Here is a 16,330-nt window from a genome sequence, read left to right on the forward strand (position 1 = left end):
ATTCAAGATATACAGTATGTCGATAGTAAACCTGATTGCTTGGTTCTCAGCTTGCCGAATTAGCTCGGAATCAGAATCAGGTTTAATATCACCGGCATTTGCGGTGATATTTATTGTTTCGTGGCAGCAGTACAGTGCAGTATTTAACAACAAAAACTATAAATTGCAATAAGTGTATAATATAATTGTATAATAAGTGTGTATAATAAATAAATACGTATGTATAAAACTTGGATAATAGTGCAAAAAGAGAGCAAAGGAAGAAAATAAAATAGTGAGATAGTGTTCGTAGGTTCATTGTCCCTTCAGAAATCTGCTGGCAGAGGGGAAAAAGCTGTTCCTGAAATGTTGAGCGATCTGATTTGAAGTAGTCGATGAACATTTACTGCCTAGAAAAACAGGAAGTGAACCTCAGCAACTACAAGGAGACTTGATCCGCAGTCTGCAGCATTACTACTTTCTAATTTTACTAGCCTGTCATTGTGTTGGGAAATAAAATTAGAAGTACTGCATTTAACAGAGTGCATAAGACAGCCACCGAAGACAAATTGGGAGGAAAACAGTGACTCACCCTGAAGGTTATTAAAATATTGCAGGCTATTTTCAATCTTCAGGCAGAATGAAGGTGCATTGGTTTGAGTGCAATGGGTTGTGGAGCACTTTGTTGTAACGGTAAGGTACTATCTGCCCTCGAGTATTTCGAGACATTGAAAACTTCGTTTAATCATTTTTTCTGTGAGCTGTAGCATTTGTTGTCTGCGTGTGACAATGCTGTGGGTTGTAATCTCATAATAGGTTGGAAGCCCTTCAGATCCTTCGGAGAAAGTGTTTTTTTTTAAATAATGAAATTGAAAGCTTTGTCCTCGTAAATGCTGACTTGTTATGCTGAATTTTCTATGCCTTTGTAATCTTTGCATTCATCAAGGCAGTCCGCGGCAGCACCGCACTGGGTAATTGAATTTTCTTTTTGGAGTTGCCACAAGTTTTATCTGATTATTTGGAAAAGGATGAAGAGAAAGAACCCATCTTCATTGTTTGTCTGCCTTTGTAAATGGCATTGTCTAGTGCCCTCTGACTCCTTCATTTAAAACAACAAGGTTATTTAGATTTATTGGTTATTAAATTCCACACTGAATGGGTTTGATATGAGTGAGGATTTTGGCAAAGAGGCAAAGGTAAGGGAGAAAAGTGGAGTCAGAAGAAACATTCTCTCCTGGTTCCTGCTCTCGCCAACAGCTGTCATGGACAGCTCACCAAGGAAGAGTGGAGGCCATTTTCCAATTATTGGACTTCTCTGTAAACTCTAGAGACTGCTGTGTGTGAAAATCCCAGGAGATCTGCAGTTTCGTAGATACTCAAACCACCCTGTCTGGCACCAACAATCATTGCAGGGTCAATGTCACTTAGATCACATTTCCTTCCCATTCTGATGCTTGGTCTGAACAACAATTGAACCTCTTGAATTGAATTGAATTGACTTTATTACTTACATCCTTCATATACGTGAGGAGTAAAAATCTTTAGTTACGTCTCCATTCAAATGTGCAATTATAGTAATTTATAATAAATATTATGCACAACAGGAGAATCAATATAACATCGAAATATACAGTTGTGTCAGCATGAATTAATCAGTCTGATGGCCCGGTGGAAGAAGCTGTCCCAAGCCTGTTGGTCCTGGCTTTTATGCTGCGGTACTGTTTCCCGGATGGTAGCACCTGGAACAGTTTGTGGTTGGGGTGACTCGGGTCCCCAGTGAGCCTTCAGGCCCTTTTTACACACCTCTCTTGTAAATGTCCTGAATAGTGGGAAGTTCACATCTACAGATGCGCTGGGCTGTCCACACCATTCTCTGCAGAGTCCTGTGATTAAGGGAAGTACAGTTCTCATACCAGGCAGTGATGCAGCCAGTCAGGATGCTCTCAATTGTGCCCCTATAGAATTTTCTTAGAATTTGGGTGACCATACCAAACTTCTTCAACTGTCTGAGGTGAAAGAGACGCTGTTGTGCCTTTTTCACCACACAGCCGGTATGTACAGACCGCGTGAGATCCTCAGTGATGTTTATGCCAAGGAACTTGAAGCTGTTCACCATCTCAACCCCAGATCCATTGATGTCTATAGGGGTTAATCTGTCTCCATTCCTCCTGTAATCCACAACCAACTCCTTTGTTTTTGCAATGTTGAGGGAGAGGTGGTTTACTTGACTCCACTGTGTCAGGCTGAGATTAGGCCAATGTAGTGTCATCAGCAAATGTAATGAGCAGATTGGAGCTGTGGGTGGCGACACAGCCATGGGTATACAGGGAGTAAAGGAGGGGGCTTAGTACACAGCCCTGAGGGGCACCTGTGTTGAGGGTCAGAGGGGCAGAGGTGAGGCAGCCCACTCTTACCATCTGCCGGTGATCTGACAGGAAGTCCAGGATCCAGCTACACGAGGCGGGGTGAAGGCTGAGGTCTCTGAGCTTCTTGTCGAACCTGGAGGGAATTATGGTGTTGAATGCTGAACTGTAGTCCAAGAACAGTATTCTCACAAAAGCATCCCTCTTCTCCAGATGTGTAAGGATGGTGTGTAGAGCAGTGGCTGTTATGTCGTCTGTCGATCGGTTGTGTCAGTAGGTGAATTGTAGGGGGTCCAGTGTGGGTGGTAGCAAGCTGCAGACGTAGTCCTTGACCAGCCTCTTAAAACATTTGCTTAATATTGAGGTGAGTGTGACAGGACGCCAGTCCTTCAGACATGTTACCTTGGTCTTTTTAGGTACAGGGATGACCATGTCTGCATGCTGTCACGCATTGAGTTGCTGCCACGTGATTGGCGGATTAGATATTTGCATGAACGAGCAGGTGTGCATAATAAAGTGGCCACCGAGTGGAAGGCCTCCACAGCTGTTAGGCATCATTTGCATCTAAATGTGATGGTGTCACAGGTAGATAGGGTTGTGAAGGCTGCTTTTGGAAAATTGGCATTCGTAAATCAAAGTATTGAGCACAGGAGATGAGAGGTTATGATGAAGTTGTTTAAGACGTTGTTGAGGCCTAATTTGAAGTATTGTGTGTAGTTGTGTTCACCTACCTAGAGGAAAGATGTAAATAAGATTGAAAGAGGGCAGAGGAAATTTGCAAGGATGTTGCCGGGCCTGGAGGACCTGAGTTATGACAAAAGATTGAATAGACTAGGACTTTATTCTTTGGAGTGTAGAAGATTGAGAGGAGATTTGACAGAGGGGTACAAAATTATGAGTGGTATAGATAGGGTAATTGCAAGCAGACTTGTTCCACTGAGGTTGGGTGGGACTACATGAAGAAGTCATGGGTTAAGGGTGAAAGGTGAAGAGTTGAAGGGGAACATGTTCTGGTGCAGGTTGATGGGAGTAGGCAGTTTAAATGGTTTGGCACAGACTAGATGGGCTGAAGGGCCTGTTTCTGTGCTGTGCTTTTCTACAACTCTATGGCTTTGGCTCAACAGGCTTGGGTGGGAACAGATGCAGGCAGGCTAGAACTTAAGCTTCGGTGTAGACAGGATGGTAATTCAGGCGGTGGAATGCTCCTCCTGTGAGATGTGGGATCTCGGAGTACCGGACAGTCTCCTGGTGACTACATCTGCAGGAAGTGCATCCAGCTGCAGCTCCTGACTGACAAGGGCATGGAACTGGAGTTGGATGTACAATACTATGCCAAAGTCGAAGAGAATCACAAGGGAATCAAAGACAGCATAAAAGAAAAAGAGAGGGCGTATAATATAGCAAAAATTAGAGGAAGTTAGACAATTGGGGAGCATTTAAAAACCAGCATAAGGTTACTAAAAAAAGACAGGAGAAAAAAGACGAAATATGAGGGTAAGCCAACCAGTAATGTCAAAAAAAGATACCAAAAGTTTTTCCAGATATATAAAGAGTAAAAGAAAGGCAAGAGTGGATATCGCTGCAAGATGATGCTAGAGAGGTAGAAATGGGGGACAAAAGATGACAGGTAAACTTAGTAAGTAGTTTGTGTCAGTCTTCATTGTGGAAGACCAGCAGTATGCCAGAAATTCAAGAGTGTCAGGGCGAGTAGTGAGTATAGTTGCTATTACTAAGGAGTTGGAAAGCTGAAAAGTCTATACCTACGGGTTCTGAAAGAGGTGGCTGAGGAGATTGCGGGGACATTTGTAATGATCCTTATTAGTTTCTGGAATTGTTCTGGAGGACTGGAAAATTGCAAATGTCACTCCACTTGTCAAGAAGGGAGAGAGGCATTGAGTACAGGATTTGGGGTGTTATGTTGAAGTTGTTTAAGACACATTGGTGATGCCATATTTGGAGTGTTGTGTACAGTTGTGGTCACTAGCCTACAGGAGAGATATCAATAAGCTTGAAAGAGCACTGAGAAAATTTGTGTGAATGGTGCTGGGACTTGAGGGTCTGAGTTATAGGAAAGGCTGAATAGGTTAGAACTTTACTCCCCGGAGTGTAGGGGAATGAGTGGAGATGAGATACAGGTATACAGAATTAAGAGGGGTATCGTTATAGTTAGAGGGGTATTAAGAGGGGTATAGTTGGGGTAAGTGCAAGCAAGCTTGTTCCACTGAGGTTGGGTTAGACTACAACTAGGAGTCATAAGTTTACAGTGAAAGTTGAAGGGAATCTGCTGGGGAATTTCTTCACTCAGGGTAGTGAGATTGAGGAATGAGCTGCCAGTAGAAGTGGTGGATGTGGGTTCAATTTCAACATTTAAGAGAAGTTTGGATAAGTACATGGATGGGACTGGGGTGGAGGGCTAGGGTCCAGCTGCAAGTAGATGGGGCTAGGCAGAAGATCAGTTTGGCATGGACTCGATGGGCCAAAGGGTCTGTTTCTGTGCTGTAGTGCTCTATATCACATTCTCAAATGGGACCTTAATCCTCACGACAACCTTAGCATGGGATGGTCATGTGCCTATTGGCTGTCAAGCACTGTGTCCTTTCAGGGTGTTGGATAAAGAGTTCAGTTGTGAGGTGGGAGGACGGTGGTATGACGAGATCGAAGTGGAAATATTTCATACGTGGTGAGAGGCGAGAATGTAGAAAGAGCTGCCTGAGGGGGTGATGGGTGAGGGCAGATTCTCCTGTCTGGGGAGGGGGTGATGGGTGGAGACAGATGCTCCTGTCTGGGGGGGTGATGGGTGGGGACAGATGCTCCTGTCTGGGGGGGTGATGGGTGGGGACAGATTCTCCTGTCTGAGGGGGTGATGGGTGGGGACAGATTCTTCTGTCTGGGGGGGTGATGGGTGGGGACAGATGCTCCTGTCTGGGGGGGGGTGATGGGTGGGGACAGATTCTCCTGTCTGAGGGGGTGATGGGTGGGGACAGATTCTCCTGTCTGGGGGGGTGATGGGTGGGGACAGATGCTCTTGGGGGGGGTGATGGGTGGGGACAGATGCTCCTGTCTGAGGGGGTGATGGGTGGGGACAGATTCTCCTGTCTGGGGGGGTGATGGGTGGGGACAGATTCTCCTGTCTGGGGGGGGTAATGGGTGGGGACAGATGCTCTTGTCTTGGGGGGGGGGTGATGGGTGGGGACAGATTCTCCTGTCTGGGGGGGTGATGGGTGGGGACAGATGCTCTTGTCTTGGGGGTGATGGGTGGGGACAGATTTTCCTGTCTGGGGGGGGTGATGGGTGGGGACAGATTCTCCTGTCTGAGGGGGTGATGGGTGGGGACAGATGCTCCTGTCTAGGGGGGGGGTTGATGGGTGGAGACAGATGCTCCTGTCTGGGGGGTGATGGGTGGGGACAGATTCTCCTGTCTGGGGTGGGTGATGGGTGGGGACAGATGCTCTTGTCTGGGGTGGGTGATGGGTGGGGACAGATTCTCCTGTCTGGGGGGGTGATGGGTGGGGACAGATGCTCTTGTCTTGGAGGGGGTGATGGGTGGGGACAGATTCTCCTGTCTGGGGGGGTGATGGGTGGGGACAGATGCTCTTGTCTGGGGTGGGTGATGGGTGGGGACAGATTCGCCTGTCTGGGGGGGTGATGGGTGGGGACAAATGCTCTTGTCTTGGGGGGGTGATGGGTGGGGACAGATTCTCCTGTCTGGGGGGGGGGGTACGTGAGGGGCAGACACTTTGGCCTGAGTGGGTTGTGGGGCAGATGCTCCCGCATTGTTTAAGAAACATCGGGACAAGTTTTACGGTCACCGTGGTTACAGACGCAAGTTAAGTGGGTGGGTGTAGTGACAGATATAGTGATGTAAAGAGCTGTGTGCTACAACTCAGTGCTTCTGTGTCACTTCTCACAGGATTATCCGTGAAGGCAAACACTTGAGTTACACTCCAGCCTCTTCGTGCGCCTTCCCGCCCCCTCCGCCTTCCTCCCAATCCTTCCGCCGGACCTAAATTGGTGGAGGGTCCTGACCCAAAGCATTGACTCTTTAGTTCCCTCTATAGATGCTGCCTGACCTGCTGAGTTCCTCCAGCACTTTGTGTGTGTGTTACAGTTACAAAAAGTGCAGAGCAGGCAGGCAATAAGATGCAAGGTCATTTCGAGGTAGGTTGTGAGGTCAAGAGTCCATTTCATCCTACTAGCCGACCGTTCAATAGTCCGATAACACTGGGGTAGAAGCTGTCCTTGATCCTGGTGGTATCTGCTGCCACTGCTCTCTCGGGGTTAGGAGTGAAGAGTGGGGAGAGAACTCCAAAGACTCACCACCTTCTGAGAAAAGAAATCCTTCCTCATCTCCCTCTGAAATTGGTGACCATGTGTCCCTAATTTATCTGCCTATACCAACAACCCCTGGCAGCAGGTTCCATTAGATTACCATTCTCTTGGGCGGGGGGGACCTACCTCTGACTTCTTTCGCCGCCCCCCCCCCATCATACTTTTCTTGCAACACCTTAACGTATCAGCTCATTTCCGCTTTGAGGAACAGTCTATGGCTGTCCATTCAATCTGTGTCCTTATCTTTTTGTGCACCTCTATCAAGTCACCTGTCCTCCTCCTTCGCTCCAAAGAGAAAAGCCTTAGTTCACTCAACCTACCCTCATAAGACATGCTCTCAGATCCAGGCAGCATCCTGGTAAATCTCCTCTGCACCCTCTCTGAAGTTTCCATATCCTTCCTATAATGAGGGGACCAGAAATGCTCACAGTATTCCAAGTGTGGTCTAACCAGGGTTGTATAGAGCTGCAACATCATCTTGTGGCTCTTGAACTCAATCCCCCGACTACTGAAGACCAACAATCCTGACACCTTCTTAACCGCCCTATCAACTTGTCCGGCAACTTTGAGGGATCTATGGATGCGGTCTGTCTTGTACTGTATCTCTAAATAAATTTTAAATAAATAAATTTCTTCCTTACGCTGAAGTCATCCCTGCAGTGTGTAAGATTGAATTATCGAGCAGTATCTGGCCATGATGTTGACTGTAATGGAGAAACAGTTTGAAAATGCATATTGTAGAAGGGATTTTGCAAAGGCAGTGATTTTACCATTAAAATTCACCTGTAGCCAGAACAGGGAAAGAGGCAGGTTATTAGATTCATTGATGTTTGGCTTTGAGTCAGCAGCTAATGTAACAATTTTAATGCTCCTTTCATTAAAGAGCTTCCTGTGGAGACTAATAGAATATTCAGCTTGTGAAGGCAAGCAATTCCTGTCCAATGTTTGTGTTTACAGTGAGGATTACAGCGTGGGAGGTGAAATATATCCTGTCGAATTTGCAAAGTGATAGAACTCAACAGAGCATCGACCGGTACCGCACAGGAACACGCCCCTCGCCCACCAAGTAGTGATTAACTAATTAATCCGGGGTTTGTAGCTCCAGAAAAACCTGATTAGACCACACTTGGAATATTGTGTTCAGTTCTGGTCACCTCATTATGAGAAGGACTTGGAGTTTTCAGAAGGGATGCAAGGGAGATTTCCCAGGATGCTGCCTGGATCTGAGAGCACGTCTTATGAGGAAAGCTTGAGTGAGCAAGGGTTTTTCTCTTGGAGAGAAGGTGGATGAGAGGTGACTTGATAGAGTTGTACAAATGAGAGAGGCATAGATTGAGTGGAGATATCAGAGACTTTTTCCCAGTGTGGAAATGGCTAATACGAGAGGGATTAATTTTGAGGTGATTGAAGGAGAGAATTGGGGGATGTCAGAAGTAGCTTTTTTTCATACACAGAGAGTGGTGGGTGTGTGGAATGCCCTGTCAAGGGGTGGTTGTAGAGACAGATACATTAGGGAGATTTATGAGACTCTTGGGTAGCTTCATGGATGATAGAACAATGGAGGGCTGTGTGGGAGAGAAGGGTTAAATTGATCTTGGAGTTGGTTGAAAGGTCAGCACAACATTGTGCGCCAAAGGGCCGTACCGTACTATGTTCCGTGATATATCTCCCAGCCTAACTCATTGTGGCCCTTCCACTATCTATCAGCTCTTCGGTTGTCACTATATTCCGCATTCTGTTTTTGATGTATTTCGATAGCACACACAGTTATCCACTGTATCTCGCTACGCGCGATGGTGATAAGCTATTCAGTCATGAAAAAGCCGCTAGCTGAGTTGTGGCTGCCTCAGCCCGTGCAGTGGTCAGCATGGTGTGTCCAGAGTTCGGAGTTCAATTCCAGCACCGTTCTGTAAGGAATCTCCGGATATCTTCCCCATGGAATGCGTGGGTCTCCCCTGGGTGGTCTATTTTCCTCCCACAGTCCAAGGACATACTGTGTTAATTGGTCATTGTAAATTGTTCAGTGATTAGGTTAGCTATGTGTTGGCACGTAGCCAAGTGGTTAAGGCGTTCGTCTAATGATCTGAAGGTTCCTAGTTCGAGCCTCAGCTGAGGCAGCGTGTTGTGTCCTTGAGCAAGGCAGTTAACCACGCATTGCTCTGTGATGACACCGGTGCCAAGCTGTATGGGTCCTAATGCCCGTCCCTTGGACAACATTGGTGTCGTGGAGAGGGGAGACTTGCAGCATGGGCAACTGCTGGTCTTCCACACAATCTTGCTCGGGCCTGCGCCCTGGAAACCTTCCAAGACGCAAATCCATGGTCTCACGAGACTAACGGTAGCCTATACAAAGGTTAGGGTTAATCAGGGTTGTGAGGTTGGTGGGGCAGTGTGTCTCGAAGGACTAGAAGACAGACTCTCCACTGTCAGTCAGTCAGTCAGTGGGTGCCGTCCTGAATCTGGGGTTGGCAACTATGCAGCTCCACCTTCTACGATCTTGCGACAGTACCGAGTACAGCCTCTCCTCCAGTTTGTTCTCACTGGCCGCTTTGGCACCGCCTATGGCCGCCCCGCCAAAATCGAGCCCGACGCCATGTCGGCTTCCAGCCGCGGCCACTTTTTCGAGCTCAGTCCTTCTTTATGCGGAGGCCTTGGGCAGGTCCAGGCCCACGGTGCAGCGCCCAAATTCATCATATCTCTTCTAACCAGTTGCATAGCATACGATTCGTGAGGCTTTAATCTCTTCCACGGAAGATGGCCGTTGGCTCACAAGCAGCTCATCCGCCCTTTGTCAGGTCTTGTTTTTTTTTAGTCCTGCTGGGTGTCCTCACACCCTCCTCACCAGACTAAGTCCGATGGGGGAGCCGGCCCAAGTCACCGACCACTCGACCACGGCCCCCAGAGGAGCGCCGGGCACCTGCCCCCCGCCGAATCTCTCTGAGCCTCTGGTGCCCGACCGAAAACCATAGTCGAGTGGTCTCCACTGTATCACTAAGTAAATAAATGAATAAATAATTTTTTAAAAACATGGCTAGGTGTAAAATCTGAAACATCTCTCTCTAGCTCTAGCTCTATCTCTATCCCCAGGAAGACTCCCACTCGCTAGATATCCTTTTAACTAGTTCGGCACAGACGGGGTTGGCTGAGGGGCCTGTGTCTGTTCAGTGCTACTGTGACTTTACCCACAAGCAGTCTCGAAATCCCAGAGCAAATGCACTTAAGGTGCGGGGGAGGGAGTTTAAAAGAGCTGTTCATTATTCCTTATCTTTTCACCATTTATTTATTTTGTAATTTTTGGTCTTTTTGTGCCCTTGCACTGTACTGCTGCTGCAAAACAACAAATTTCTCCTCACATTTGTCAGTGCCAATGAGTCTGAATCGGAATCTGAAGATTTATTTTACGCAGGGAACGGTGCATGTCTGGAACAGGCAGCCAGGGGAAGTAGTGAAAGCAGATGCAATAACAAAGTTCAAAGTAAATTTATTATCAAAGTACATACATGTCACCATATACAACGCTGAGATTAATGTTCTTGTAGCCATCCTCAGCAAATCTATAGAATAATAACCATAACAGAATCAACAAAAGACCACCCAACTTGGGCGTTCACCCAGAGTGCAGAAAACAACACAAATACACAAAGAAAGAAGGTAATAATAATAAATAAATGTCCAGAGCATGAAATGAAAACTCCTTGAAAGTGAGTCCATTGGTTATTTTCATTGTTCAACAGGTTTTTAGACAGATATGACTATGGAAAGATACTTTATACTTTATTGTTGCCAAACAATTGGTACTAGAACGTACAATCATCACAGCGATATTTGATTCTGCGCTTCACACTCCCTGGATTACAAATAATAAATATTAAAAATAGGTAAAATTAGTAAATATTAAAAATTTAGATTATAAATCATAAATAGAAAATAGAAAAGTGGGAAGTAAGGTAGTGCAAAAAAACTAAGAGGCAGGTCGGGATATTTGGAGGGTAAGGCCCAGATCTGGGTCAGGATCCGTTCAGCAGTCTTATCACAGTTGGAAGGAAGCTGTTCCCAAATCTGGCCATACGAGTCTTCAAGCTCCTGAGCCTTCTCCCGGAGGGAAGAGGGACAAAGGTGTGGTGGCTGGGTGGGTCGTGTCCTTGATTATCCTGGCAGCACTGCTCTGACAGCGTGCGGTATAAAGTGAGTCCACGGACGGAGGATTGGTTTGTGTGATGTGCTGCGCCGTGTTCACAATCTTCTGCAGATTTGATACAGGTTTCAATAGCTACATTTAAAGTCAGAGAAACGTATACAATATACATCCTGAAATTTTTTTCCTTCACAAACATCCACAAAAGAGGAGTGCCCCAAAGAATGAATGACAGTTAAACATTAGAACCCCAAAGCCCCCACCCAGCTCCCCCCTTCTACACATAAGCGGCAGCTAAGCAACAGCCCCCACTCCCCCACTGGCAAAAAAGTATCAGTGCCCCTCACCGAGCACTCAAGTGTGCAGCAAAGCATCAATAAAGACACAGACTTGCAGTACCCCAAAGACTACTCGTTCACCCGGTATCCGACATACCAAAGGCTGTCTCTCTCCCTAATAATGGTAAAAAAGATGTCCCCATTTCACAGTGAGAGGGGAGATATAACAAACAACGCGCCGATTTACGATATTAAAAGTCTGTTGTGTCGCTCTTTCCAAGCTCTGCATCCAGAGAGTCGGCACCGTAAAGGCGCAGATCTCTGGACACAGAGCCCACAGCAGCTAACCTGCTGCTCCCGATGTTCCATGTACTCCCACAACACCTCAGCCAGGGGCACCGGTGTAGAACCAGCACCATCTCCAGAGCCACAAAGTCCTGGAGCCCTGAAGGCGTGCTGGCCTTCCAGGCCGTGTCCTTTGGAGATCAAAAAGCAGCTAGTAGTGAGACCTGGAGAGCGGGTCCCATTCCCGCAAAGAACCAAAGTCAGAGTGCAACTCCAGGTCAGGGTCTTCAAAAGAACCTTGAAAAGGGGGGAAAAGGAGATATCAAAGATAGAAGTAGAGCTGTTTCTGAGGGTGCAAGCAGAGGAGTTGCTGTTTAGCACCATCCTGACTTTGCTTTGCCTCTTCCTGGACCGCAGGCAGGCAGAAGGGATTCATCAGAATCTCAATCTGTTCCATTGTCACTGGCATCTGCCCTGAAATTGGTTTGTTTTCTGGTAACAGTAAGTGCAATACATATGTTACAAGGAATTTCTTAAAATTAAAATAAATTTCTCCCCTACCCTCTTCCACTCACCCCCTCTCTCCCCCTTCCCCATCAACTTCACTGTCTCTCTCTCCCTCCCTCCCCCTTTCACCCCTCTTCTACCTCCCCTTCCCCCCTCTCTCTTTCTCCAACTCCCTCCCTCTCTCTCCCCCTACCTATGCCCCATCTCCCTCGCCCCTCTCACCCCCTCCACTGCCCCCACCTCTCTCTCCTTCCCCCCCAACCTTGCTCCCTCTCGCCCTCAGTCTCCGAGCTGCAGGAGGAAGGGAAGAACGCCATCAATCTGCCTCTCAGTCCCATCCCCATCGAGCTGGACCGTGAAGACACAGTGCTGGGTAAGAGACCACAGTTAATGCGGCCGGCGCACCGAAGGTTGTGGAGGTCGGGCCAGCAGTTCATCACTGCCTTCTTCTTTCCCGTCTAGAGGAGAATGAGGTGCGAACGATGCTCGACCCCAACTCGAGGAATGACGCCAAGCTGCAGGAGTTGATCAAGGTAGGAACAGACGGTGCAATGTGTGTGCCGTGGGCAGAGGCTTCAGGGTATCCCTCGATGTGTCACATCCAACCAGATTGTTTGCAACATGTAGTTACTGTTACTGTGTATGCCATAGACCAATACCATTAACCAGGGTGTCCATGTACCCCAGACTGGGAACCCCTGATGTAGGGTCAGGTGGATTTGCTGGTTTTAGATTCCAGACATTCTTCAAAAGTCAAAAATGAGGCATAAAAATTAGTCGTTACAGCTATTTATTGACTGTTACAAGAACAAAAAAATACATTTAAAAAAAATATTATCAAAGTACATACAGTATATACAACTCTGAGATTCATTTTCTGCAGGAATTCACAGTAAATCCAAGAAACACAATGGAATCAATGAAAGACCACACCCAACAGGAGGGACAAACAACCAACGTGCAAAAGACAAGAGAAAAAAAGATAATAAATAAGCAACAAATATTGAGAACATGAGATGAAGAGATCTTAAAAGCAAATTCATAGGGTATGGAAACAGTTCAGTGTTGGGGTGATTGAAATTATCCCCACTGGTTCAGGATCCTGATGGTTGAGGGGTCATAACTGTTCCTGAACATGGTGGTGTGGTCCTGAGGCTCCTGTACCATTGAGCACATCTACACAAAACATTGTCACAAGAAAGCAGCATCCATCATCAGGAGCCCCCACCACCTTGGACATGCTATCTTCTCACTGATGCCACCAGGAAGAAAGTACAGGAGCCTCAGGACTCAAACCACGAGGTCCAGGTTCAGAAACAGTTATTACCCCTTAGCCAACAGGCTCTTGAACCAAAAGTGAAAACTTCACTTAACTTCACTCACCCCAACACTAAACTGTTCCCACAACCTATGGACTCACTGTTAAGGACTCCCATCCACCACCAGTCTTCAGGCTATGCCTCGCAGGAATGTGCTCTTGACTTTGTGGCTCTCGGTGCATTGTAGTTGTATGTGCTGTGTTTTGCACCTTGGCCCGGAGGAACGATGTTTTGTTTAGCTGTATACATGCGTGTGGCTGAGTGGAAATTAAGTTTCAACTTGAGAGGCAGAGGTGTGGGGAAATTCCAGAACTTGGAGACCAGGCTGCTAAAGGCATAGCCACTGATGGGAGTGGGGAAGGGGAACTCAAGAACCATTACTGCACCTGTCTTTTATAGCATTCCCCTAGTTGACCGTGATCATTCATCGTTCTATTTATTGAAGAGCAGTATATTCGTTGAGAATTGCAGTAGAAACTTTCATCAGTCTTTGAGGAATCAGAATTAGATATGTTGTCACTGTCTTGTACGTCCTGAAGTTTGTTCTTTTCAAAGCTCGAAGTTCAAAGTAAATGTTATTATCAAAGTACATATGGGTCACCACATACAACCCTGAGATTCATTTTCCTGTAGGCATACTCAGCAAATCTATAGAACAGTAACTCTAACAGGATCAATGAAAGATCAACCAGAGTGCAGAAGACAACACACTGTGCAAGTGCAGATATAAATAAATAGCAATAAATATTGAGAACATGAAATAAGGAGTCCTTAAAGTAAAATCATTTATTGCGGGAACATTTTAATGATGGGGCATGTGAATAAAGTTATCCCCTTTTGTTCAAGAGCCTGATGGTTGAGGGGTAATGTCTGGTCTTGAACCTGGTGGTGCGAGTACTGAGGGTCTTGTATCTTCTACCTGAAGGCAGCAGTGAGAAGAGAGCATGGTCTGGGTGGTGAGGGTCTCTGATGATGGATGTCGCTTTCCCATGACAGTGTTTCATGAAGATGTGCTCAATGGTCGGGAGGGCTTTACCTGTGATCTACTGTACATCACAAAGACATACAATCACAATTTATAAATAAACTCATCATCATCCTCATTATGTGCTGTATTGTATTACGTAGGTGATCATGGTCCCGTGACAATTTTTTCTGCAGAGGTGGTTTGCCATTTCCTTCTTCTGGGCAGTGTCTTCAGAGATTGTCTGCCTGGTGTCAGTGGTCGCATACCAGGACTTGTGGTATGTACCGGCTGCTCGTACGACCATCCACCACCTGCTCCGGTGGCTTTATGAGAGGGGAGCGGTGGCTTCATGTAACCCTGATCAAGGTGCTACACCTTGCCCAAGGGTGACTCACAGGCTAGTGGAGGGAACAAGTGCCTTTCACCTCTTTTGGTGGAGATGTATCTCCACCCTGACATCCAATAAATTAGGCAAAACATAAAGGAATAATGAGGGTGGTTTCATAAATCCTTCAGAGATCTGATGGCAAAGGGGAATAAGTTATTCCTTTAATATTGAGTGTGCCTTCAGGCTCCTGTACCACCTCCATGATGGCAGCAACGGGAAGAGGGCATGTCCTGGATGGCAAGGGTTCTTAATGATGAATGCCACCTTAGGGCATCAGGTTTTCAACATGTTCTATGATGAGGAGGCTAGTGCCCATGAAAGGCCTATCATACGAGGAAGCTACGCACTGGAATTCAGAAGAATGAGGAGGGATTTCTTTGAAACCAAGCAAGTGTTGAAATGCCTCAATAGAGCGGATGTGGAGAGGCTGTTTCCTATGATGGGGGAGCCTAAGACCAGAGGACACAGACTCAAAATAGAGGAACATCCATCTAGGACTGAGATGAGGAAGAGAGTGGTAAATCGGTGGAATTCGGTATCTACAGGTGGTTGTGGAGGCCAGGTCATTGTGTATGTTTAAGGCAGGGGCTGATAGATTGTCGAATGGTCAGGGCATGAAGGAATACGGGGAGAAGGCAAGAGATTGGGGCTGAGAGGGAAATGGATCAGCCATGATGAAATGGCAGAGCAGACTCGATGGGCCAAATGGCCTAATTCTGCGCCTATATTTTATGGTCTTATGATGCAGATGGCTGTTTACAACCCTCTGCAGCTTTTTCAGCCCTGTGCACTGGAGCCTCCATAACAGGTGGTGATGCAGCCAGTCTGAATACGCTCCACCACATGTCCAGAGAAGTTTGTGAAGAGTCTTGGGGAAGTAGAGCTGCTGGAGGAGGGGTTCTGGCTCAGAGAACTGGACAACACCTCCTTGACTGAGTGCTGTTCTGTACAGTGATGTATTAAAGTATTGCTATCTCTACCTGCAATGAGATTGACTTTTGAACTCTGCCCTGCAATTTGAAACCCTGCCATACCATGTACAGCGAAGAGTCACGTGGTGTGAATGTGTGTCTTAAATGGTTTTTCTTGTGATTACAAGACCCTGCTAGGCATTGGTAATATAAAATACTGCAGGTCTGGTTCATTGGCGAGGAGCTGCATTGCCTTGATCGTGGTGCACTCCAGCCCCTCGTGCCACTGCTACCCCAGGGGGAGGGTGCTGGGAGCAGTGTGCAAGAGAACAGAGGCACGGTTGGCGAGCTGGAATCTGTGCTGGGTTGGGGGCTGGCCCCTGCAGGCTAGCTTTCCAGTGTTCATTCCTGGGAAGACAAACTGGATTTGCCTTCACCTGGAACTGACCCAGCTCGAGATGAGGAACTGCTCTGGGCTTGTTCTTCCAGAAACGTGGTCTCTTGGGCAACATCCATGCACCATCAATCTTCAGGCCATGCTACTTGGGACTTGTGCTAATGTTATTTTTCTGATTATGTGCCGTGTGTGTGTGTACATACTGTGTTATGCACTTTGGCTCTGGAGGTGCACTTGTTTCATTTAGTTGTATACATTTCACTGTGCTTGAATGGCAATTGAACTTGAACTTGAAGGGTCTTGTGTTGTCCAGCTTGGTTTCATTTAGACCCCTGTCCGTTCTCCAACCAGGTTTTCATCGACTGGATTAATGATGAGCTGGTAGAAGAGAGGATCATTGTGAAGGATTTAGCTGAAGATCTCTACGACGGTCAAGTCCTACAGAAGCTCTTTGGTGAGAATCATGGAATTT

The 16,330-nt window shown here is 46.8% G+C and overlaps 1 protein-coding gene across 2 annotated transcripts in view; it reads left to right on the forward strand.

Moving 5' to 3' along the window:
* Positions 1-16,330, forward strand: part of LOC134354214 (alpha-parvin) — a 108,737-nt gene that overhangs the window by 34,816 nt on the left and 57,591 nt on the right. For both annotated transcript variants that reach the window (XM_063063110.1, XM_063063109.1), the window contains exons 2-4: positions 12,160-12,249; positions 12,339-12,409; positions 16,210-16,312. In XM_063063110.1, the coding sequence (XP_062919180.1) occupies positions 12,160-12,249; positions 12,339-12,409; positions 16,210-16,312 (264 nt within the window). The remainder of the gene's footprint in view (positions 1-12,159; positions 12,250-12,338; positions 12,410-16,209; positions 16,313-16,330) is intronic.

Source organism: Mobula hypostoma, chromosome 11, assembly GCF_963921235.1.
Source record: "Mobula hypostoma chromosome 11, sMobHyp1.1, whole genome shotgun sequence".
Classification (NCBI taxonomy): domain Eukaryota; kingdom Metazoa; phylum Chordata; class Chondrichthyes; order Myliobatiformes; family Myliobatidae; genus Mobula; species Mobula hypostoma.